The sequence below is a fragment of the Lutra lutra genome, chromosome 1 (assembly GCF_902655055.1).
Source record: "Lutra lutra chromosome 1, mLutLut1.2, whole genome shotgun sequence".
NCBI classification, from domain to species: Eukaryota; Metazoa; Chordata; class Mammalia; order Carnivora; family Mustelidae; genus Lutra; species Lutra lutra.
In genome coordinates, this window is record NC_062278.1 from 220494250 (window position 1) to 220518422 (window position 24173).

At 58.1% G+C, this 24173-nt stretch overlaps 1 protein-coding gene across 5 annotated transcripts; it reads right to left on the bottom strand.

The window, feature by feature from the left end:
* Positions 1-335: 335 nt before the first annotated feature.
* Positions 336-24096, bottom strand: ANKRD24 (ankyrin repeat domain 24). 5 transcript variants are annotated; one of them, XM_047705905.1, is made up of 21 exons: positions 23586-24096; positions 21447-21518; positions 14339-14469; positions 14171-14259; positions 13219-13283; positions 12662-12719; positions 11213-11283; positions 10915-11021; positions 10548-10735; positions 10042-10070; positions 9333-9413; positions 9094-9201; positions 8370-8414; positions 8179-8277; positions 7114-7186; positions 6757-6875; positions 5028-6578; positions 2897-3064; positions 1094-1219; positions 882-947; positions 336-692 (listed from the first exon to the last, which is right to left on the bottom strand). In XM_047705905.1, the coding sequence occupies exons 2-21, from the start codon at positions 21480-21482 to the stop codon at positions 615-617; spliced, it is 3288 nt and encodes a 1095-aa protein (XP_047561861.1). In that variant the 5' UTR covers positions 21483-21518; positions 23586-24096; the 3' UTR covers positions 336-614. The 5 variants fall into 5 exon arrangements, with proteins under 5 accessions (XP_047561861.1, XP_047561842.1, XP_047561852.1 ...); XM_047705886.1 differs by lacking the exons at positions 21447-21518; positions 23586-24096 and adding exons at positions 14574-14660; positions 15467-15664; XM_047705896.1 differs by lacking the exons at positions 21447-21518; positions 23586-24096 and adding an exon at positions 15467-15664.
* Between the last annotated feature and the right edge of the window lie 77 nt (positions 24097-24173).

Consider the following 24173-nt stretch of genomic DNA (forward strand, 5'->3'; position numbering starts at 1 on the left):
AGGAGCCAAGCGGCCCCAGGGGATTTCAAGGGACTTGCCCAAGGGCAGGGAGGCTGGGGGTGGGAGACTCCCGGCAGGGCTACATTTAGGGCAAGGAAAGTGACTCAGGGTGCGCAGACTAGGATGCCGTCTTCCCTTAACCATCGGACAGTTTGCTTATCACGGACTTCTGGTCGCCCGTTCTGACTTTCTATGACAGGAACCTAGCCCTCATTCCAGGGCCTGAGCTGTGGATGTGAGAGATGGGGGTCCCTCCTGCGAGTCCGGCTCTATGCCATCCCCATCCTCCTCCCTGCCCCGGGGGTGGGGCCCAGCGATCAGACCATACACGTTCGTCCTCCACTCTGAGAACTTTTATTCCTGGGGTCCGGGGTGCTGCCTGGCTACAGGATGGACAGGATGGGACGTGGGAGCAGGGGCTCACGGGTTCTCCGGCCGGGGCCGGGGTGCATAGTCAGGGCTGGGGTCGACCCCGGCCAGTGCACGCAGGGACCAATGGGGCAGTGGACGCAGCCAAGTACAGTGGAGCAGGCCCAGGGGGTGTCTGGGCTTGGAACGTGAGCGTGGGGGCCCGGACGCCCCGCGCAGGAACTGGGTGAGCAGCACCGCGGTGCTCATCGGCCCTGAGCTTGGAGCCTTTGCATCTGTAGGATCTGGTTCAGGATCCTCTGCACATCTTCATCCATCTGACCCTGGGGTGGGGGAAGCAGAGAGAGAGAGAGAGAGAGAGAGGGAATGCCTGGGCACTACTGTTCTGGCTTCCCTATTCCCTCCCTCCCCACCCCTGCAAGGCTATGAACCCCCTCACCCCCGGCACCATCAGCCCCCCACCATACAGACGGGAGGACAGGCCCGAGTACCGTTGGCCTGGCATGACTCACCTGAATGGCGTACAGGAGGTGGCTCCTGTACAAGGCCACCACTGCGCTGTGGTCCCTGGCAGCCTCCTGTGGGCATGGGGGAGGGATACTTGGAAAAGCAGGCTCCCCCCCAAAACATGCCCAAAGCTCCCCCTCTGCACCCAGAGCCCATGTGCCAGTGCAACAGCTGTTAAAATACAGAACCACTTTCCTCCCCCGGCCTGTGACCTCACCTTCAGCTGCTCCTGCAAGGCCTTGACCTGGCCTCGGAGGGCCTCCACCTCGGGGGTGCCCGGGGCCCCCGGCTGGTCCTTCAGGGCCTCCTTAAGACTGAAGACTTCCTTGGAGAGCTCTGTGATCTGGTGGGGGGAGATGAGGGGGGCCTCCAGTCACCCCGAACCTGGGGCAGGGGCGTTGGACCTGTCTGGCACCTCCCTCGGGAGGAGGCTGGCAAGGGGAGGTCAGAGCGTAGAGGCCAGCAAACTCTTGGTCCTTGGGAGTCTAGCCCGTGAGCTAAGAATGGCTTTCACGTTTGTAAGTGATTGGGGGAGAAATGTCAAAAGAAAAGTGGTGTTTCGTGATGTAGGACAATCAAATCGCATCCACATTTCCGAGCGCGCACATGAAATTTCACAGGTGTGCTGCCGCGCCCATTCGCGGACCTGTCAGAGCCGAGAACACGGGCTCTGGCTCTTTCCAGAAGTCGGCCGATCCTGTCACAGCCCCTCTTGTGGGCTCTGGGAAGGGGAGGCTGACGGAAGAGGCCCACAGCAGCCTGGCCTGGTGGGGCTGGGTCGGGTTGCCCTGGGTTTGGGTCCTTCCCTGCCCCTCTCCTGCAGGGGATCTTGGGGAAACGATTTAACCCCTCTGAGCCTCAGTTTCCTTATCTGAAAAGGAAGGGGAATCACGGTCTCATCTTGGCGGGTTACTGTAATTCTGAACTGAAGTTAAATCAAAACTGTGCCTGGCAAACAGCAGGCACCCAATAAATGCTGGGCTTTATTATTATACTACAGATCAAAGGTTCTTAACCAGGGGCCATCCTGCCCCCGGGGAGCCCCAGGCCATGTGTGGGGACATCTGTGGCTGTCCCAACTGGGGATGCTCCTGGCATAGAGAGGGTGGGGTCAGGGATGCTGCCTGGCCCCCACTCGCCCCCCCAACAGAGAATGACCTGACCCAAATGTCATTTGTGCCGAGGGGGAGAGTCCCTACAACCAATATACCAGAATCACAACCACAATTTTATTTTTGTTTTGCAAGAGGCAGTCTTGGGCTCAGAGAGATCAACTGACTTGCCCAAAGTCACACAGTGAGCTAGGGCTGCGGGGCTCAGAGAGGTTGATTGACTTGCCCAAGGTCACACAGCGAGCTAGGGCTGGGGGGCTCTCCACTAATGTGCCCTTGGCTCTGGGAGTCACGTGTGCTGCCCAGTGACTGCGCGACCCAATGCGTCACTCTGATGTGTCACACTTGGCCTCTCAGAGCCTCAGCTTTGCTCATTTAGAAAGCAGGAATAAGAATGCCTTCTGGCTTCCAGGGTCAGAGGGAAATTAAAACCGATAGTGTGTGAAAACCACCTAACTCAATAGCCACGGGCCACTGTCACCCATCATCATTACGGAAGACCAGGACTTGGGAACCTGGGTCCAAACGCTGGCTGAACCTCTGCGTGCTGTGCAACCCCCGGGAGGTGGCATCCCCTCTCTGTGCCTTGTTTCTTCAAGTGGGGACAATAAAAGCACCGATCTTACAAGAACTTGACGCAACGATTAAATGTGTTGGGCTGTGTCAAATACATAGCTTGGGGCCTAGCATGCAGTAAGCGCCCAATAAATGTTACTGCGGTTATAATTCATAGTTAGAACAGTCCCCACGTGTCTGAATTGTCTCCTTCCTTCTCTGCGCCTCAGTCTCCCATCTAGAAAATGGGCTGATTGCCTCAGACTTGTTCATCTGGGCATTCTTGGATTTCCCCCAACCTCCGTTGGGTGGGAACCTCCCCGCCAAGGGAGCGCAGGGAAGGGGGGACGCACCTTCTTGTCCTTCTCCTTGGCCATGTCCAGGGCCTCCTGGGCGCGGCTCTGGGCCTGGCGTGCCCGCTCGGCCTCAGTGCGTAGTCCCCGCAGCTGCTGCTCTGCTGTGGCCAGCTGGGCCTCAGCGGCGTGCCGCTCACTCTTCATGAACAACGCCTCCCTCTGGACCTGCAGCCCAAGCCCACACGTGACCCTGAGGACACGGCGACCCCAGAGTCTCCTGACCCTTCCATCCTGGCCTGAGAACATTCCAGCCCAATTTGATATTGAGGAGTTCAACTCAGGGGGTCCTGGGTTCTTCCCAGACACCACGACGATTCTGACCCATCCTGACACTTCTGACGTGCTAGCTGTGTGGCCTTGGACAACTGACTTAACCTCTCTGTGTCCATTTCCTCATACGTAAAATCAGGGTAGTAATAGCCCCCACATCGCAGAGTAATTGTGAGAAGGAAATGGACAAATCCCGGGCATGTGCTTCCAAGAGTGGCCGGTGAACAGGGAACGTGAGGTTCAAGGTGCTATAGTGTCACTGTCACTAGCCTTCCTTTCTCTGTCCGTGTTGTAAAGGCTTATCAGTTTCTTACAAAAGAAAACAAAGCCGGAAGAACGTGAATGAGAACCAAACCAATGTCCACAAGTTGATGACTGCATTTTCACAAAAATATCAAGATCAGAGCAATGTCAGCTTTGCAAACATTGGCCCTCCCGGGGAGAGGGGGGGTGTCGGACATTGGCCTTTGTAGAAATAATAGCTGCAGGGGAGTGTGGGTAAGTAGATGCTCCACTCAGCACAGACTGGCTACATCTCTCTTATTTTATTTAAGATTTTATTTATTTATTTGACGGAGAGAGACACAGCGAGAGAGGGAACACAAGCAGAGGCAATGGGAGAGGGAGAAGGGGAGAAGCAGGCTTCCCGCTGAGCAGGGAACCCGATGCGGGGCTGGATCCGAGTACCCCGGGATCAGGACCTGAGCCGAAGGCAGATGCTCAATAACAGAGCCACACTCTGTCAAATAAATAAATAAAATCTTAAATGTGTGTGTGTGTGTGTGTGTGTGTGTGTGTGTGTATACACACACATATATATATAATCACATTTCCTGGTCTTAAATAAATGAACACCTCAGCATCAAAATCTACTAGGTTCAAAACATTAAAGATTATGATAATAATAAATATAATAAAAATATAATAAGTAATAAATATATTAAAATATATAATATAATAAATAAAATAATATAAAAATATAATAAAAATTAATAATTATGATAATAAATAAAATAATAAAAATTAGATTAAAAATAATGTTCAAAACATTAGATTAAAAACCTCCTACTCATAAAATCTTTAAAAAAACAAAAACAAAAACAAAAAAAACCTCCTACTCTTGGGCTAAAGCATCAAAAATGACCCAGAGGCAAAATGACAAATTCTGAACAGCCGGCCAGAAGAACCACAGGGAGCTTTCAGGCTAGCAGCGAAAGTGGACGTCATAGTAAAAAACATCAGGGCTAAAAGCCCAATTCACTGCCTACAAAACCACAAGTGGACATTGATCCCTACCTCACACCACACACACCATTAGTGCCGAAGCATGAGCGCGACTGTGGAACCAAAGCAATCAGTCTGAGAGCTCGTGTGACCCTGGGGTGCACGGAGGACTCCCAGACAAACCATTAGAAGAAACGATGGAGTCGGGGCGCCGACTCATTTGGTTGGGCGGGGCTCATTTGGTTCAGCGTCTGCCTTCTGCTCAGATCATGATCCTGGGGTCCTGAGATCAAGTCCCATGTCCCAGGCTCCTGAGCAGGGAGCTGCTTCTCCCTCTGTCCCTCTCCGGCTTGTGCCCTCTCTCTCCCTCCCTCTCTCTCTCAAATAAACAAAGTCTTGAAAGGAAGATCGGTAGATAGATGATAAGGTTAAAAGCAGCTGAAGGTTTTGAAAAAGATAACACAAGTTGAAACTCCAAGAGATCAGAACGGCCGCAGGGTTAGCCGTGCACCTAGAAACGCTAGCAGGGTCAGGTGTCTACAGGACCGGAACCAGGGCTGTGGGTCAGACTGACAATGGACCGCCGGCTGGGCTGGGACTTGGCTGTGCTCGGCGGGGGCCCGGCCGGGCTCACCTGGAAGACCTCGGCGCTGGTCTTCTCGTGCCGCCGTCCCAGCTCCTCCAGCTGCCCCTCCAGCCGGGCCACGTCAGCCTGCAAGGCCCCCACGATGCGCTCGTGCTCCAGGCGGGCCACGCTCCCCACACGCTCCCGCTCCAGCTCGGCCCGCAGCCGGGCGGCCTCCTTGCCCGTGGCCACCACCTCCTGCTCCAGGCTGGAGGCCCGGCCCCGCAGCTCAAGGGCCTCCTCCTGCAGCCGGTGGTGCTCGGAGGCCGGCACCGCTGACTGCCGCAGGGCCTCGGACGCCTCGCGCAGCTCCGCCAGGCCCTGCCGGGCCTCCTCACAGGCGGCGGCCAGCTCGACTGCCCGGGCCTCGGCCGCATCCCGTGCTTGGCCCAGCTCGGCGGCCACGGCCCGCTGCTGCTCCCCGGCGGCCGTGGCGGCGGCCAGCTGCTCCCGCAGCACCTCCAGCTCCCGGCTCTGCTCCAGCCGCACCTCCTCCCGCCGGGCCAGCTCTGCCCGCAGGCCCCGGGCCTCCTCCTCAGCAAGCAGCCGGCCCGCCCGGGCCTCGTCTAGCCAGGCTGAGGCCGCCTCCAGCTCCCGGAGGCGGGCATCCCGGCCTCGGAGGTCCTCCCGGGCCTGCTCCAGGGCGGCCCGCAGCTGGACCACGTCCCCGCCGCCGCTGCCCCCAGCGGCTCCGCCGCCCTCGGCCTCCCGCACCCGCTCCCGGAGCCGGCCGGCCTCCGCCTCCGCTGCCTGGCACTTGCCGTGGGCCGCCTCCAGCTCGGCGGCTGCCTCCCGCTCCCGCTGCCGGAGCGCCTCCTCCAAGCCACGGATCCTGGTCTCCAGCTCTGCCTGCAGCTGTTCCGAGGCCTCCGCAGCCCCGGGGTGGAGGACGGGGCCCAGGGGGGCCCTCGGGGCTGCGGCCGCCCCCGCCATGGCATCCACGCGCGTGGTCTCCGTGCCCACAGGCTCGGCCCCCGCAGCACCTGCTCCGCCAGCCGTCATTGCTGCTTCCTCTGCTTTCAGCTTTGTGGCCTCTGCTCCCGTGGCCTTTGTTTCTGGATTTCCTCCCTTTCCCAGTGCCTCGGGTTCTGTGGCCTCGGGCCCTGTGGATTCTGTTTCTGTAGCTTCCGTGTCCATGGGTTTTGTCTCTGTGGCCTCAGCCCCCGTGGGTTTCATCTCTGTGGCCTCAGCCCCCGTGGGTTTCATCTCTGTGGCCTCAGCCCCCACAGATGCTGCCTCCACAGTTTCCACTCCTGTAGCCTCCTCGTCTGTGGTCTCAGCTCCGTTCACTTTGGCTCCCGGAGCCATGGTGCCGTCGAGCTCCATTTCCATTGGCCCATTCCTGGTGGTCTTGACTTCCGTGCCCGTGCCCTCCCCCATGGCTGCCTCCTCTTCCCCAGGGGCCCCCCGTGTTCCCTGTCGCTCCAGTGCCCGCAGAGCCTCGGTATGCTGCCTGCGGAGCTGGTCCAACTCAGCCCGAAGAGAGTCATAGAGGGCCAAAGGGATGACCTCAGCCGACCCGTTCACCTCCATCTCGTCCTTCTCAAAGCTCTCCAAGATCTGGGAGGTAGTGGAGAGCTGGTGGGAGCTTGTGGCCATGGGGGCTCAGAGTGGCCCTGCCACCTTCCCTGCCCACAGACTTAGCCGTGTGCCCACCCTGACCCCCCAGAGAATGATCCCTCGGGTCCTCAGATCTGTCCCCCCCCCCCCCCGCCATCCTGGGTCTCAGTTTCCCCACCTGGACCTTCTCCATCAGCTCCTGGTTTTGTCTGGTGAGTGCAGCCACCTGCTCCTGCAGTGAGGCCAAGAGCTCCTGGGCTGAGGGGCTTAGCCGTTTGGAGAGCAGAGCCTCGGCCCCTGGGGGGCGCACAGAGTCAGCCCCAGGGGGCCTGCGCCACCAGGGATGGGAGCTAGGGGTCTGGAGCAGGGGGTCGGAGCCCCCAAGGCAGGCAGATGGAGTGAATAACGGGTGGGGGCCAACCTCCCTCCCAGCTTCAAACTCTCTCCATGCCTGTGGGTCAAGTCTCCATTTCCAGGGGCCTCAGGGATAAGAGGGACAGGGGTGTGCGGAAGGAGAATGGGGTTGGGGGCTCACCTGGAAAGTCAGACAGTTCGCCCTCCTCATCCTGCAGAGTGGCCACATCGTAGCTGGTGTTCTCCCGCTCATTCTGGGGAGGGGCAGGGTCCCGCTCAGGTCCCTACCTCCTTCCCAGCCCCAAGACCCGCCCCCCAAGAATCTAGAGCGGACAGGGGCGTTCATGCGTCTCCATCGCTCCCCAGGCGCATGACTGGCCGTATCTGGCCCACAGTGTTTGCTGAGTGCCAACTGTGTGCCACGGGGCTACGCTGGGCTCCCCGGGAAGGGCAGGAACAGCCCAGCCACTGTGCAAATGTGTGACCATAACCCGATGCCTGGGGGGTGTATGCACATCTTGCGTGTGGGGGGGGGGGCACGGAGAGAGGGATGCGGGGCTGCATCCCCATGAGGGTGTGTCCGGGATCCTGCACTGGGGGTCATGTGGGGCTGAGGGTGTCTGCCTCTGGGTAGGAACAGCTCAGGGTTTGTGGGTCTGCGGGGAACCTGGGGATGTGGCATGGCCCCCGCCCCTCCCGTGTGCCTTTCTGTGACTGTGTGATCTGGTGCTTGTGTCTGAGTCTGTTGTGTGGGTGTGATTGCTTCAGCGGTGTTTGCGGATTTGGGTGGGTCTGTGTGCGAGAGCACAGGTGCTCGCGCATGTTTGTGTAATCACGTGTGGGGGAAATATTTGTGCGTGTGCAGGGGTTTGTGGGTGCGCCGTCCGCGTGGGATGGAGGAGCGTCTGTTGCGTAGGCGCCGGTATTTCTGGTGTGTGTGGGAGTGCGCGTTCCTCACGGACGCTTGCCGTGGCCCCCGGTTTAAGGTGCAAGAGCACGTGTGCGTGAGGGCGGCCGCTCACCTCCGTGGGTCCCGGCTCCGCGTTTGGAGAAGTGTCCACTTTGTGCACGTTCTGTGTGTGGGTGTGGTGTCTGCGATGGCGTGTCTGTAAGTCTGACTGTTGTGTGTCCTCATGGGAGAGCCCGTGCGTGTACTGGTGCGGTTGTCCGGAACCGCGGGGGGGGGGGGGGGGGAGGCCCCGCCTCCCGCCTGGCCCCGCCTCCCGCCTGGCCCCACCCACCACACCTCCAGCAGGGACAGCCGGCTCTGCAGACTCTCCACCTCCCGCCCCAGGCTCTCCTTCTCCTCCTGCTTCTCCGCCAGCAGCTGCTGCAGCTCTTGTACCTGGAAGCGGGGGGCAGCAGGGGGGGCTTGGCCAGCCTCTGGGAGGAAACATGGGGTGCCCGAGGGGCTGGCTCTCTGCACCTGCCACCTACCTGTCTCTCCAGGCTGTGGAGGGAGCTGGCCTCTGCCTCTGGCAGCTGACGGGAAGAAGGGGGGACCAGGCTCAAATCTGGGTTGAGGGTCGTCCCCGCCCCACCTCCGCAGTAGCCCCCGATCCCCACCACAGACATCGGCTGTGCAGCCACTGTGCACCCAGCACCTTGCTCTGCCCCGTGACTCATTACTAAGGACTTCTTCAGTGTTTGACCCTGTTTGGGGCCAAAATTCATTCACTCGCCCACTGAAATATCCGTTCTTCCAATAAACATCAAGCATGTACTGTGAGTCAGTCATGGTCAACCATGCCTGTCCCCGTGGGCTTACAGTCAAACCGGTGAACATGAATACGATACATCGTATTCCCGATAGCATGAAGCACTTCGAATAAAAATAAAGAGAACTGGGAAGCGAGTGGGAGCTATCACAATTTTAAATAAGCTAGGCAGGGGAGGTGTCTTTGGCAAGTGGTTTCTGAGCAAAGACCTAAAGGAAAAGAAGGAGGGAGCCACAGGAGCATCTGAGGAAGAGTGTTCCAAGCAGAGGGCACCACACATGCAAAGGCCCTGGGGCAGGAGCAGGCCTGGAACACTGGCAGGAACAGCAAGGAGGCCCGTGTGGCTGGAGGAGAGTGAGCGCAGACGGAGAGAGGGAGGTGGGAGCTAGGAGAGGTGAGGGGAGTCTTCCCTGCCCCACCGCAGGCTTAGCCCAGCCCCTCACCTCCTGCTTCCTCCGTTCCTGGTGCTGCTCCAGGCCCCGGATCTTCTGCAGCAGGCGGCCCCTCTCCTGTCGCAGCCGCACAATCTCCTCATAGGCATCTTGGTCATCCTGTGCCCCCACCCCAGGGACCCACCACCTTCACGTGAGGCCCAGGGGCTGCCCCTCCTACAACTGAGCCAGAGCTTCCCCCCCTCCTGCCTGGCCCCTGTTCCTCCCCCGATAGCCAGGGCATTGCTCACCGGCAGGGGGATGCTGGCAGGGGGCTGAGGTGCCTTCCGCTTCTTGGGAGCCCCTCGCTTTTCATGGCTGGACACGGAGTTCTGGGAGAAGGCGGGGAGGGGGCACATGGGGAATGTGCCAGCCTCCCACCCAAATACACCAGCCCAGCCCCACTATCTGTCATCAGCCCCAACTCAGTCCTCACTTCCTGTGTAACCCTGAGCAAGCCCCTTCCTCTCCCTGGACCTCGCTTATCCCAGCATAAAAGTGGCCGTGCTTCCTGAGAGTTCCAGATCTAATGTTTTGCTTTCTCACCCTCTTTGTGCCTTGCTACATGGTACTAGACCAGATCGCCTACAAGTTCCCTTTCCGTGTGGAACTGAGATGCTATAGAGCTGGAAGGGAGAAAGAGGCCAGACCTGCCTTTTTCCGTGACCTAGACCAGCCCTCACCAAACTCCGTTCCCTCTACCACTCCACCCCAGCCCCATGATTTGGCCCCATTCCCACAGTGTTCTCACCCGGTTCTGAGAGTTATGCTGTGGGTGCTGCTGTCACTTGGTAGCAGCGTACCCAGAAAGTGGCATTCATCCCAAACAAGTCTTCCTAGGTCATAACCCCGGGGATAAAAGTCCATCTCCTCCTTCTCATTCCATAAAGCTTGGGGCAGGGAGGGAGGAGGCAGTGTGTGCAGGGGGAGTGGACTCATTCACTGCTTAGAGATCCGTACCTGAGATGATGCCTCGCCTGAGTCATCCTCTAGGAGGGCAGGGAAGAGAGGGAAGCAGGGTCAGGCACTCTGTTTTAGGGACTCCATTCCCAGCCCTACGAAGGGCACTAGGGAGGGGACTCATGGCTGGAGTGGGCTACCAATTTTCCCAGAATCAGGACTTTGAAAGTAGGACTCAACTACTTTTGCAGATGGTAATAGGAGGGCCATCTAATAAGGGGAGCACAGTGGCACCTCCAGGATGGCTCAAGTAGGGGTGCCAAGTCTTAGGAAGGGCAAAGATCCAAGGATAAGGATGGCCCAGGAAAGCAGAGTGGACCCCTAGATTAATCCAAAAGCTCTGGGGCTCTTTGAAACTGTTCTGAGTAGCATCAGGGGAAACATGAAACCTCCCTGATGCAGCAAATAGGACTACCTTGAAACTACCTAGAGTAGGGAAAGGGGTGACAAGATACTGCTTGGGAGGAGATGGGGTGCTTGAAATTGTATGAGGAGGGCTTGCATACCACTGGGTGGTGAGGAGCGCTGTGCCGTTTCCTGCAAGAGACGCAGGATGAGTTTGTCCCCCGCGAGGGCACCGTAGTGGGCAGCGTCCTGGCCCAGTGCGTCCCTGATGCCTGGCTGGGCCCCGCCTTGCAGCAGAACTTCCACTGTTTCGGGGTTGGCCTCCTCACAGGCAAACATCAGGGCTGTCCTACCAGGAGAGGGGGCTACTGAGGAAGCAAGGACGTTCTCAAATCCCCAAGCCCTCCTCAACAACCCAGGCTGGGGTTGGGGGGGAAGAGGTCAACTAGTGCCCCCACCCACAGAAATGAACGACTTGCTCAAGGTCACATGGCATACAATGGACTCACTGGGAGGGCAGATACTCACCTCCCCTGCAGGTCCTGGTCATTTGCTGCTGCCCCCTGCTGCAGGAGGAGGCGGCACAAATCTGTGTGACCCATCTGAGCTGCTATGATAAGGGGCGTTGTACCTGACTGGTGGGAAATCAGGGGAAGGACGAGACAAAAGGTGAGAGGCTGACCTTTTAGTAGGGAAGCCTGTATGAGTGCCCCTGAACCTCACTCCAGACCTTCTCATACTCTTTAAAGGGAGCCTGGGGTGTTGCCACCTGGTGACGGTGTACCTCAAATACAGCATCTTTCCCAAAAAGATCCCAGAGGCTCACCCGATCTCGGGGATTCAGATGGGCCTTGAAGGAGCAAAGCATTTCTGAGCAGGAGATGCAGCCACCGGCCGCTGGAAAAAGAGGGAGGGTAGGTAGGGCAAGGTTTAGACATTTTCTGGGGGCCTTCTGCCTGGGGTGATTCTTATCCCTCATTTCATGAGAAGTTCCCACCTTCCCTGGGAGGCCAAAGGCAAAGGTATGACCTCAGGAAACTGAGGTCCAGCCAGGTCCCTGGTCAGCCAGTAGGGTCAGAGACAGAGCTATGATTAGGTCTGCTAAACAGCTGTCCCAAGCTCTCTCCATATTCCATCACAGCTCCCTCTTTAGATGGAACTTTTGACTAATTTTTATGTATTTCTTCTCTTTCATTTGACTAGCATTGTTTAACTATTTAACTACCACACTCCAAACCTCCCATAGAGGGTATTAATGTTTGCTGGAAGGATCTGACGTTGGTTGAGACTGGGCAGGCTTCTTGCGGCTGGATGAGTTCTGAGTTTTAAAGGTGAAAGGGGGACGGTAGATGTTTCTGAGTAGGTAAGAACCGTGAAGTGGGAGAGAGCTTGGTAAGGTCAAGGAAATGAGAGACTGTGTATGTCCAGAGCCGTGAAGAAAGAAGGAAGGGTTTCACGCTAGGAGTCACTGGAAAAGTCGACAAGCTCTATCTGATGGCCTTCTCTGTGCCTGAGCAGGTATGCAATTTGGTTTTCTGCTCCCCATGCTTACAACGGAGCCTGACACACAGAGCAGGGACTTAATAAATATTTATTGCATGAAAAAAACCTAGTGATCTTCCACTGTGACAAAAGGCACTTGCCACCACTAGGTGGAAGCATACCCCAACGGCAGGGAAGTTTTAACCGGTGCCTTAAAACCCTAAAGCAAACCCAAATGCATTCCATGTTCCCAAAAGGTCAGATGTTTCTTGAGCCATTGGTGAAAGTCATCCCCTAATCTCACGGGCATGATGGACAGATGTTGGGCGGGGATCGGGTTCGAGCAGGTGGGTCCCTTCCCCTCCCTCACGCAGGAGTTTGGATTGGATGGTTTGGAAGGGTGCCTGGACCTTTGGCCTGCCTGAGATCCTCTAGGATTTGGTCAAAGGAAATTGCACTCTGGTCACACCCCCCACCCCAACACGGCCACCACAGTTGTCACCAGGCCTGGCAGACATCAGGCTGTGCTCTGGGGTCAGACAGCCTGGGTCTTCTCTACTTTCTTGCGGGCCGGCCTCAATCACCTTGCCTGTCCAATGGGGTGCCTCTCTGTGGCCCAAAGGGTTGCTGAATTTTAATGCTGGGCCCCTCACCTGGCACACAGCAGGTACTCGGAAGGAAGGAGGAAGGAGGCAGGACGTTCATGGTAGGTCCCCGGGACCCCGGGTAGAAGAATCCCCAGCCCTGCCCCCTCTGGGTCATAGTGGGCAGGGCGACACTGGGCCGTACCCACCTGCATGATGCAGGGCTGTCCACCCACTGCTGTCCACAATATCCACCACGCAGGAGGCCTGGGACGGGAGGGGTGCGGGTCACTGGAGGTTCCCTAGGAACTGCCCCTTCTTGGGCCGGGATGTACTTCTGGCCCCTCCCCTTAGCACTTCTTCCCCCCACCCCATCTCCTCCCGGACCCTCAGGTGACTCGGCTTTTAGGAAAATTGGTGAGAAAGTGGAAATCGCCGGGAGCTCAGGAGAAGCTGAGGGTTTGGGGGGCTGGATGGGAGCTCTGAGAGTGACTGTGGCTAAGAACGACCTAGAGTTTGGGGCAAAGCTGGGGCTCAGGAGATATCTGGTACTGAGAGTGTTATCTTGGGTGTGGGGAGTAACTTGACACTCGGGGAGTATCTGGTTGTCCAGGGAGTAGCTGAGTAAAAGAGGCTAAGACATAGCTAGGATTCGGGGAGTATCTGGGAGCTTGGGGGATTTCTAGAACTCGGGGAGGAGGGGAGGGTGCCTGGGGAAGGAAGCATCTTGGGTTGAGGGAGTATCTGACACCAGAAAGTAGATGACCTGTAGCAGCTGCTTCAAACACTGCGGGTGCCCGTACTTGGCGGCCAGGTGGAGGGCGTTGTAACCTGAAAAGCAGGAAGCATCTGCTTGGGCTCCACCTACGCAAGGAGCTTCCAGCTGCTCCCCAAACCTGTGTCAACCATCTGTGATGAGCCTCCCCGTGTCCAGTAAGTCCCCAGACCCCAGGTACTTCTCCAAACCATGATACTCCTGGTGGTCAGAGACTCTCCAAGCTCTAGCTAGTCCACACCCCAGACGACACTCCACTCCCACGCACTCCTCAGGCCTCCCTGCCCTGGCGACTCCCCACGACCCCAGCTCCTCTATATGCTCAATGACACCGCCCCTGGGAATCCAGCTGTCCTACATGTTCCGGCTAGTCTGTAAACCCTTGCTACTCCATGTGCAATCTCCCCGTCTTTGATACTCTACAAATCCCCTGCTGCTCCCCAAGTCCGGACTGCCTTGCCTCCTGGGCTGCCCCAAACCTTCAGACATGGCTACGCCCCACCCCTACTTACCTCCTGAGCTCCAGCTATCCCCTTTGGCCACGCATTCGATCTCAGGGCCCCGGTTAAGTCAGAGGCCCAGATTCTCCTTTTGTCCTAGCTACTCTACATACCTGAGATACTACTCCCCAACCTCTGCTTGTGAGTCTCCTGTCCCCAGATACTTCTCAAGCTCAGGTACTCCTCTAGTCCCGTGACTTCCTCTGACCACCACCTGAGTCCTGACCACTCCAGGACCACAAGCTATTGCCTGATCCTGACTGGAGCCAGCTAGAGTCTCTTTCCTTTGGCACCGCAGCCTGACACGTCCCTGTGCCTCCCTGGGAGCACCCAAAGGAATCCTCCTCCTTTTCAGGGAAGCCACAGAGCAGTACCCAACCAGACCCTCAGGCTGGGCATCTGGTCTGAGCTCCTCATCCCTCCCCAGGCCCGGCAGGCAGTACCTGCCCCATCCGTGCTCATGACGTTGGCGCCGTGAGCCAGCATCACCTCTAGGCAGCTGGCTGCACCCCTCATGGCAGCCAGGTGGAATCTGGAGGTCAGAGATACGGGATCAGCCGCAGGATGACCAACCCCTCGTCCCTCACACCCCCCAGGGCATGGGCACTCACGCGGACTTGCCCTCTGGGTCCAGCTTCGTGGGCACCAGCCCCTTGCGGATGATGAGGGCGGCCACTCGTGCCGCGTCGTTGCTCTCCACGGCCTGCAGCAGCCGCTCGTCACTTTTGCCCCACTCCTGGCTCTGCGGGGGACACCCAGAGGGTCGTGGGGCCAGGCGATCCCTGCCCCCGCCCCGCTCCCCCTGGCTGGGGCTCCAGGCTTCACCACCTGCCCCTGGGCACTTGCCTGGCGCCTGCCTCTGGCTGCCGGCTTCGGGATGGGGCAGGGGCCGCAGGGCGGGCAGGAGCCAAGGTCAGTGGGGCTGAGCCGCAGCTGCAGGGGGAGGTAGGCCTGGGTGGGGGTCTGAGACAGCATCCCTCCAGCCTGCATCCCCCAGCATCTGCCCCCAGGTCCAGCCTACACCCACCACCAGCATCGTCCTAGTCAATTTCCCCCAGATCAGCGCCCCCATCCTTTAGTGAAAACCCCCTTCCAACATCACCCCCACCTCCAAAATCCTCCTACAGGACCCCCTAAAAGTGTCCCTTTAAATGTCCTTCAGAACTGTCCTCCGTCGTTCAACCTTCTTAAACTGACCCCAAAATGCCACAATTGTTCCCCCAATGTTACGGGTTCTGCCCCAAAAAACGTTACTTAGCATGAAATGCATTCCAAAATGTCTTCCCCAAATTCCTTAAGTTTCTCCAAAATCATCCCCCCAAATAACCACACATCTGTCCTAAAAATGTCCTTCCAAAACAATCCCTTGAATGTCTCCTGAATTTGTTCTCCAAATGTCAATATATTGTCCCGAAAATGATCCCTCAGAATATAGTCCAACTTGTCCCCTCAAACGAACCCACCCAAAAACTGTTTCCCCAAACTGTCCCTCCATATTTCTCAGTGTCCCCATCTGTTCTCAAAACTGCCTCCCAGAACGTCCCCATGTCTCCCCAAATGTCCCACCCACCCCCCAACCTCTGCGCCGCACCCCCCCCAACCCCCTCACTCCCGGTCCTTCCAGGGTCTGGGGGCAGGGGTCCAGGTCGGGCGCGGGCAGGGGCGGGGAGGGGCGGAGTGGGGAGGGGAGAGAAGGGCCCGAGCCCCGCCCGCTCCCGCGCCCCCTCCCCTGGCCCTACCGCGGAGGAGGTGGCGGCGCACACGCACAGCTGCTTCATGGCGGCCAGGGCGCCGGGTGCCGGGCTCCGTGCTCCGTGCTCCGGGAGGCGACCGGGCCGGAGGCGGGTGGGGTGGGGTGGGGCGGGGGGGTGGTCCCTGGGGAGGTACGGGGGGTTTGGAGGGAGGGGCTGGGGGACCCTGGAGAGGGGGCCGGAGGGGCCCCCGGCGGGAGGAGCTGGGGGCTGCGGGGCGGAGGGGGGTCCAGAGGGAGGGGCTGGGGGGTCCGGAGGGAGAGGCGGGGGTTGGGTAGTCGGGGCCGGGAGGGAGGGGCTGGGGACCAGGAGAGAGGGGCTGAAGGGCGCTGGCGGGATGGGCCGGAGGGAGGGCCTGGGGGGGTCCGGAGGGAGGGGCTGCGGGGGTTGGAGGGAAGGGCTGGGAGAGCCCGGGGCGGCGGGGCTGTGGGGCGGTGGGTGGGTGTCCGGAGGGAGGGACTGTGGGCTGACGGAGGGCCCGGAGGGAGGGGCAGGGGGCAGCGCGGGGATGCTGGGGACCCTGAGGGAGGGGCTGGGACCCTAAGGGAGGGGCTGGACGGGGTCCGCAGGGAAGGGCTGGGGGAACCCGGAGGGAGGGCTGGCGAGGGGGTTGGAGGGAGGGGCTGGCGGGAGTCAGAGGGAGGGCCAGGGGCCTGGAGAGAAGGGCTAGTGGGGGCCGGGAGGAGGGGCTGGAGTGCGCTGGAGGCAGGGGCCGGAGGGAGGGGCGGCTGGGACTTGAGGGGGGGCCGGAGGAACTTGGGGGTACTCGAGAGAGGGGTGGGGGTCCCGCGGAGCTCTGTGGCCGGGCCCGCGCGCCCCGCCCCCTCCCGGAGGTCCCGCCCCCACGGTAGGGGTCGTGTGGGGGAGGGGCTAGTCTCCGAGACCGGTAGCCGCCCGGACACTCCCTGACCTTCCTGCTTGGAGGAGGATGCGGCCCGCAAGGCCGGCTCCCTCGCCCCCACGGGCCGCCCGGTCGGTCTTCGGGGACCCGTCCGAGCTGGCCGCGGGTCGCAGGTGACTCCGGGCCCGAGCCCCCGACAAACAGAGCTTCCCACTCTGCGCGGCTACGCACTTACGCACAGGGGGACCCAGCAGTCTGACAAACTTGAACCTGAATCCAGGGCCCTGCCCCCAGGCGCTCCGCACTTAGATTTACATTACCCTCCCCCGCCAGGTACTTGCTCACCTGCTTCGGACTTCACTGTCCTCACCTGGAAAATGGGTTTCAAAATAAACCGTAGCTACTGTCCGCGGTGGGTTATCGGAGGACTAAGGGGATCGGCCACGCAAAGCGCTCCCCGGTGCCAGGCACACAGTAAGGGCACTCAACATGGATTCATTCTTCAAACACGGATGTGCTTGTGTCCGCGCGTATCTAATGCTGAATCCCGAGGACACAGGCCATCATAGGTGGTCTGAGCCCAGAGAGGACCCATCTCCTCCCAGGGTCTGGGTCTCCTGGGTGTTCTCACAGACTGGGGGCCCCTTGACCGCAGGGCCAGGCACCCCAGGGTGGAGTGGGGCCGTTGGTAAATGTTTGCAGAGTGAACGAATGACTCACGAAGCCAGGCCGTCTGAGCCGTGTGAATTTCAGTCATTGAGTCCATTTGTCCTACAGGGTGCCTGGTGCTGCAAGGGGCACTGGCTCCCCGTGGTGACAAGACATGACCCTGGGGTCCTTTGGGGGGACATATACACCCAGGAATTCATGAACCAGGGTGATTGGGGCTGTAATGGGTGAAGCCCAAGCCAGCCGGGAGCTCAGAGAGGACTCCTGACACTGGGGAGTCTGGGAGGAATTCCGGGAAGAGCACATGGGAGGATGGGCAGGGACAAGATCATGTTCAGGAGAAATAAAGAAATTATCACTCGCCTCCACCAGCCCAGTTGCCTGTGTCCTGGTCCAGGATCAGCTGTTTGGGGCTCACAGTTAAGGGTAGGACAGAGGAGGAGGCCTGTCCGTGGAAGGAGGGGGAAACCAGGAATGGGGGACATCAGGGAAGCCACGAGAGCTTCCAAAGGTGGGATGGCCCACTGTGTTGATGTGGCTCTGAGTTCACAGAGGGGCCATGGGCTGAGTCGGGGAGACACAGGGATGAGAGGGGAGAGAAAGGATGAGTGCAGAGACAGCCTTCTGGAAGCTGGGGTTAGCAGCCGTGACTGTAGATAGGAAGGGGGAGCCTGAATCTGCCTTGGTCATGTTACACCTACTGTGTGACCTTGGGCCAGTCCTGCTCCTTTTCTGGCTTCCAATTCCCCGGCTGCAACATGGGATAGATGATGCAGTAGGCACCCTAGGGCTGGGCGCCTCCACCCAGGCACTGTGGACATTCAGGACCAGAACGTTCTCTGTTGGGGGGCTGTCCTGGCCAGCGGGGGGCTGAGCAGCATCCCTGGCCCCCACCCACTGGATGTCCAGGGCACCCCCAGTGTGACCACCACAGACGTCCCTAGACATGGCTCAGCGTCCCCCGGGGGCAAGATCTGCGATTCTTAGAACATCTTTGGGCAGGAGGAGGGAGAGGTGGGGCAGAGAAAAGGAGACTCTGGTAATAAGTAACCGGGGAGGGGTGGGTATTGAGGGCTCCTGTCTCTCACACCAGATGGTGGAGTGCCCCTCTCAGGCTTGCCCAGGGGGGAAACTGAAGTGGATCTCCCAGCTCTGGCCTCGAATTTCAGGGTGCCTTGGCCTGTCCTCCTGGATTCTATAAAAGCTTAGACAAACACCCCTCAAACCCCCCCCCCAGGAACATAGGCACCACCATCTCTCTCTCTCTCTCCCTCCCTCCACACTCAGTCTACCAGCTAACCTCACCGGCTGTACCCTAACCCTAACCCATGCATGTACCCATTCCTACACACAGTGCAGCCCCGTCCCTGCAGGCTCCCTGTGGGGACACCTCCGCCCTGGTCTCCTAGTCCCTGGACTTGTCCCCCAGCTTCCCGAAGCCTGCATCAGCTCTTTTCTCTCTCCTGCTCAAAACCCTCCAACAACCTCACTTGGGGTAAAATCCAGACTGCTCTCCAGGTAGGAGGGGCCCAAGGGTCTACAGAAACTGGTCCCCTGGCCTGGTTTTGTGCAGCTCAAGTCCTAAGAATGGTTTTAACACTTATAGGTGGTTGGCGGGGTGGGAATCAAAAGGAGAATAATATTTTGTGATCCATGAAAATGACATGAAATTCACATCTCAGGGTCTATAAATAAAGTTTTATTGGGATGGAGCCGAGCCCATCCACGGACAGCAGTCTGGCTTTTACTCCCATCATGGGTCCATGAAACCAACCCTGATCTCCAGCACCTATCACAGGGTCTGGCCTGTGGTAGGGACCCAGAATTTATGTCTGTTGAATGAATTAAAGACTTAATAACTCTGGAGAATACAAATGAGAGGCAGACAGACTTTCCAGGAAGCAGTGGGAATCTACGGACCTCTAAAGGCTCCCATTTTCTTGCTTTTGGGACTTTTCTAAAACCTGACCTAAAGGCAGGAGGCCCGTGGGAGCTCCAGGACGAGGCTCACGGCTCCAGTTAAGTCCCATCTTACGAATGGGGAAACTTAGGCCCTGAAAGGCTCTGAGAAGGCTCAGAGCAAGGATGGCCATGTGTTGGGGGCTCAAAGGAAAGACTGCTGGGAAAGAAGCAGAAAGGAGCACGGAGCGTACGCCAGGCAGCAGGGAGGACGGCCAAGGTGCGGGGGCTGGCCTGTGCGCTGAGAAGAGGGAGGGAAACGGCCCCAGAGACAGCTGGGTGTGGGGGTGGGGGGCAGGTGTGTCTGTGTGTCTGCAGTCATGCAGTCACGCAGTCACGGTGTTTGCTTTCGTCCCTCTGGGGAGCCGAACAAAAGCCGAACTTGACTCCTGCTGTCTGCCCAGAAACTGGAGACGGCCAGTGGAGGGAGGGACACTGAGCTGCCCAGCTGCCTGATGGGGGATGCGGAGGACAAGCTTCTCCCCGTCCGCCCCCCAGATCTCTCGGCGCTGCTGCGGAAGTTCCTCCCAGCAGGAAGGGTGCCTCCCAGATACCCTCACACCCAGCCTGAGGCTTTAACCCCTGTCCACAACCCCCACTCACCCCGACACCTGTGCTACACGCCCAATACCCCCATGTCCCAAATTAGGTGTCTTTGGGGGTTTTTTTTAGCTGCACAAAACCTTTTGAAGGATTTGATTTCAATATAATTCTGCTTTTGAAATGAAACAATGATATGGCTTGGGTTCCCTCTGGCTACCACATCTCAAGAATTCTTGGGGGGTAAACGGGAACAGTCCACCTTAGGAACAGATTTCAGATGGTGCAGAATTTTAGGTCATTCCGCAATGAATGAGTCTGACTCAGTGCCACATTTTGTAAGTGGTTCGTGAGCCTTTATTCCTGCCTCTGTCACTCCCTACCTCTTTCTTTTTTTATCAGTAGACTCCCTTCCCCACCCTAACCTCAGGGATGTCCTAGCTGTGTGACCTTGGGCAAGTTCCTGAACCTCTCTGGGCCTTCTCTCCTCATCTATTAAGTGGGATAATAAAAGCTCCCACCCCATACGATTGTTATGAGGAATAAATGAGCTAACATCTGCAAAGGACACAGAAAGCTCCTTATGGTGTTCAAAAACATACAAATAAAACCAAAAATAGGTGAAGTAAGTAAAAATGAATTCAATGATACTACATTTAAATCTTACAAATTAAAATAAATCAAAGAAAAAGGAATATTAAGCTTTAAATCACAGAAATAAATAAGATGGGTTGGGAAAGCCTGAGGGAGCCACCGGCGGCTAGGGACAGACCCACACTCACCCAACTAGACAGGACGAGGCTGCACCCAAATCCAGAGCCATCTGACTTTATAAGCAGGCGTGTTCCTATGCCCCTTCATTTTTGGCTTTCCAGGACTCCTTGGGCTGGGCCCGCTTCAGGATCACCCCACTCACACGCTGTACTCCAGCCCAAGGAACCTTCTCGTCATCCTAAGATGCCCTGAATCCACGGGGCCTGGCCCACCCTCTGAACTTTGCCCGCACTGGTCTCCGTTCTCTAACCCTAGATTCTCTCAATCTGTGCCCCGGACTGGACCCCACGCTAGCAGGCACTTGGGGGGTTAGGCACAAGGGGGTGGTTATGACAAAAGAAGGAACATCTCCCTCTGGGAGTTCAAAGTCCAAGGTATGGTTGCATGGGAAGCCAGCTCCAGCCTACCCCAGGGCCTTTGCACTGGCTGTCCCCTCTGCCTGGAATGCACTTCATTGAAATATGAACACAATTCCCTCCCTCTTTCCCTTCTGATCTCTGCTCTGACATCAGCTCCTTGGTGATGGAGTTGCTTTAAAGTTGCAAACATCTCCCCCACCCTGGGCGCTCCCTTTCCTTGCTTGGCTTTGCACATATGTACCGTGTTTACTATCCACCACCCTGCCCTACTGTCAGCTCCAAGAGAGCAAGCATTTCCTCCTACAACAGTACCTGATACAAACGTTTGCTGAATGAATACTCAAAAGCCAGAGATAAGGGTCCTTGAGAAAATGAGTCCTCAGAAAAGCAAGTAGCCACTGGAGCTTGGGAGAATGGAGGCCCTTCTGGAAGAAGAGTTACGGGCCCCAAACAGGGTGGGCCTGGAGAGGGTTTGACAGGCAGCAACATGTGCAAGAGAGGGCTTTCCCAGCAGAGGGAACAGCAGGGGCAAAGGTCCTGTGGCTAGAAACTGAGCAGGAAGCAGTGGGGACATGAAGGCAGCAGGGTGCTGTAGACAGAAAAGGGAGGAGAGGGAGCAGAAGCTACAGGGTGGGAGGGGGTGGGTGCTGAGGAGCCTCGGGAGAGTCCAGAACCGGGAGGGGCCTGGTTGAAGGGAAACTGCCAGAAGGATCAGAGGAGGGGCCGAGGACAGTGTTCTAAAGGCCCAGTGGCTCCTCTGCTAGGCCCTGAGGCACATGAGCCTAAAATTGGGGGACGCTGGGCATCTCAGTGGCTTCAGACTCACCTCTGTCTTCTTAAATCGCGCCCGGAGGGTCTTCATGGCCAGCGTCTGATGGTTCTCCTCAACCCAGACCACCTGGGGAAGCACAAGATTGGGGTGGGATGGGTACCTGGTAAGCCGGAGGATCACTCACCTCCCCTTCCTCGAGAGAACCTCTTCCTCATCCCTGGGCCATTTCAGACCCATTTCCTCCTGCTTGAGGAAGCAGGACCCAGATGCAGGACGCCCCATCTCCTAATTGCTGTGTGTCCTTTGGCAGGTCACTTACCCTCTCTGAGTCTCACCTTTCTTCAACTTAAAATGAGGGAGATAATCCCCTTTTGACCCACTTGTGGTGGGTTTTCAGTGACATCCCTAGCATAGAGCCTGGTAAACTGTAGGTGCTCAATACATACACCTCACCAGTATTCCCTGTTGTCTGAGCAGATCCAGCCTTTCCTGGTCTCCAAGCTCCCATCTGTGCAGGTACTTCTACACAAAACGCTCTTTCTTCTCCTTCTTCCCTGGCGAATTCCTATGTACCCTTCACAGGCAGGTTCCAAAATCCCGTGTTCTTTTTTTTTTTTAAATTTTATTATTTGACAGAGATCACAAGTAGGCAGAGGCAGGCAGAGAGAGAGAGAGAGAGAGAGAGAGGAGGAAGCAGACTCCCCACTGAGCCAAGAGCCCGATGCGGGGCTCCATCCCAGGACCCTGGGATCATGACCTGAGCCAGAGGCAGAGGCTTTAACCCACTGAGCCACCCAGGCGCCCCAAAATCCCGTGTTCTGATGAGCTTCATCTGTCGTCCGCAGGCTGAACTCTTAACTCCTCAGCCTGGGTTTCCCTAACCCTACTTGGGTCCCTTCCTTGGCCGCAGCCCTGGCTTTGAAGGCTACAGGTGTCTGGGCAGGAACCGTCGTCCTGAACAGTGAGGGGCTCCTGGCAACTGGGCCCAGAGCTGAGGCCACCTAGCACCAAGGCACGTTTCCCGGATAATCAGAGAAGATTATCTGCAGCCGAGTCATGGAGGCAAGTCACCCCAGGTGAGCAGAGGTGTCCAACCAGCCTGTGAATTCTTGAAACTATCCTCCCACCTGTCCGCTCACCGTCCTCCCACCTGTCCGCTCATCGTCCTCCCACCAGAGCTGGACACAGCCGTCCGTCGGCTACCAGCCACCAACTCACCTTCTCGCAGTTCCTCATGACCTTTTTAGTCACAGTTCGTCCACCATCCACCCACCGTCCCTCCACCTCTACACCCAACGCTCACCCATGCAACCCCCACCCATCCACCCCCCACCCCTGCATTCACCCATTCACCCCTCCCGCCTACCCACCCACCTATCTCCCCTAGTATCCACCTGCCTCCCCCTCGATCCCTGCCCCTCACTCAGCACTCACCCTACCCTCTTCCTTCCTGTCTGTCTCAATCTCACCCAGAGCTGGGTGTAGTAAGACACCCAAGAGGAGTCCACAGGTTGGCGGGGCAGGAGGGGATCCATGGGCTTGGGGGATAGGACTGGCTTCCTGGAAGAGGTGATGGTATCTAATGGAGGGCCTGATGGTATCTAATGGAGGGCCTGATGGCCAGGCAGGAAGCTGAGAGGGGCGGCAGCAGATAAACAGGGAACAGACCCTTTGCCATGCAAAGGCTGGTAAGTGGGAAGTGCGTGCGTGTGTACGTGTGTGTGCACGCGCACCTGGGCAGCTCCTCAGCATAGCTGGTACAGACGCGGGCCTTGCCTTGCTCCCACACACCAGGGCCCTGAGGCCCTAAGGGGCGCCTCCATTCCAGGCTTCCCTCGCTTCCTCCTCTCCTACCTCCTGCAACTCCAGTCACGCTAGCACCAGGCCTCCTCGCCCTCTGCCAGCTCCGGTTACCTGCTCCCAGCTGGGCCACCAGCTCACACCCGCAGCTCCAAGCGCTCAGCTCAGACACCCGATCAGCTCTGAGAGGGCAGCCGCCCCAGGGGGCCGGGGATGAGCAGAGGGAGGAGACAGGCTGGCCAACGAGCTCTGGCCGGAAGACACCCTCGCTCTTCCAACACCCCCCACATCTCTTCCCGGGCTTTGCCCTTGCTGTTTCTCTACCAGGAACACCCCTTCTGTACCCCATGTCGTTCCCAACAGGCTCACTCTCCCCATCTCATTCCTACTCACTCTTTGGATCTTTGCTGCAGCACCCCCTCCTCCAGGAAGCCTTCCGGGATGTACCCAGGCTGGGTCAGGTGCCTCCTTTCAGCTCCCTATGGCTCGGTGCTCTCAAGGCACCTTAATCACACTAAGGCACCATCTGCCGCTCACCGGTCTGTGTCCACCTCTCGCCACAAGGTGCCGCCTTTGTTCTCCAGTGTCTCCCCAGCACGGTTGGTGCTCAACACGTTTCTTAAATGCATCCTCAACGCCACTGGCCCCAGTGCCTTTGAGCAGGCTCTTAGCCGGTCACCTGTACTGCCGTGTGCAGAATACCACCCAGCTGGATGACGCCCGGGTAATTCGCAGCGGCGTTCAAGCCCCTACGTGGTGAGGCCCCACACTGCACCCCCCACCGCCCACGTGCACGATTGCCCTGCATTGGTGACTTTATTCCCTTCTGAAATGTGCAGCGGAAAGAGCCCCGACTGGAAGCACGAGTTCTTCGTCCTCGTGAGGGACGTGGGGAATTCAAACGGGGCGCCGGTTGCTTGTGCCCCTCAATGGAGAGCTGACTGGCGCACCGTCCCAAGGGCGGCACCCAGTTTCCCGCCA

What these genes read in the sequence shown, in the direction of transcription:
- ANKRD24 (XM_047705877.1), bottom strand. Translation starts at nt 14,717, where the DNA reads ATGCAGGCTGGAGGGATGCTGTCTCAGACCCCCACCCAGGCCTACCTC. An exon ending in CCTTGCAGGAGCAGCTGAAG is followed by an intron (nt 948 to 1,093) that starts GTGAGGTCACAG and finishes CCATGCCCACAG; the next exon opens with GAGGCTGCCAGGGACCACAG. An exon ending in ACCTCCTGTACGCCATTCAG is followed by an intron (nt 693 to 881) that starts GTGAGTCATGCC and finishes CCCCCACCCCAG; the next exon opens with GGTCAGATGGATGAAGATGT.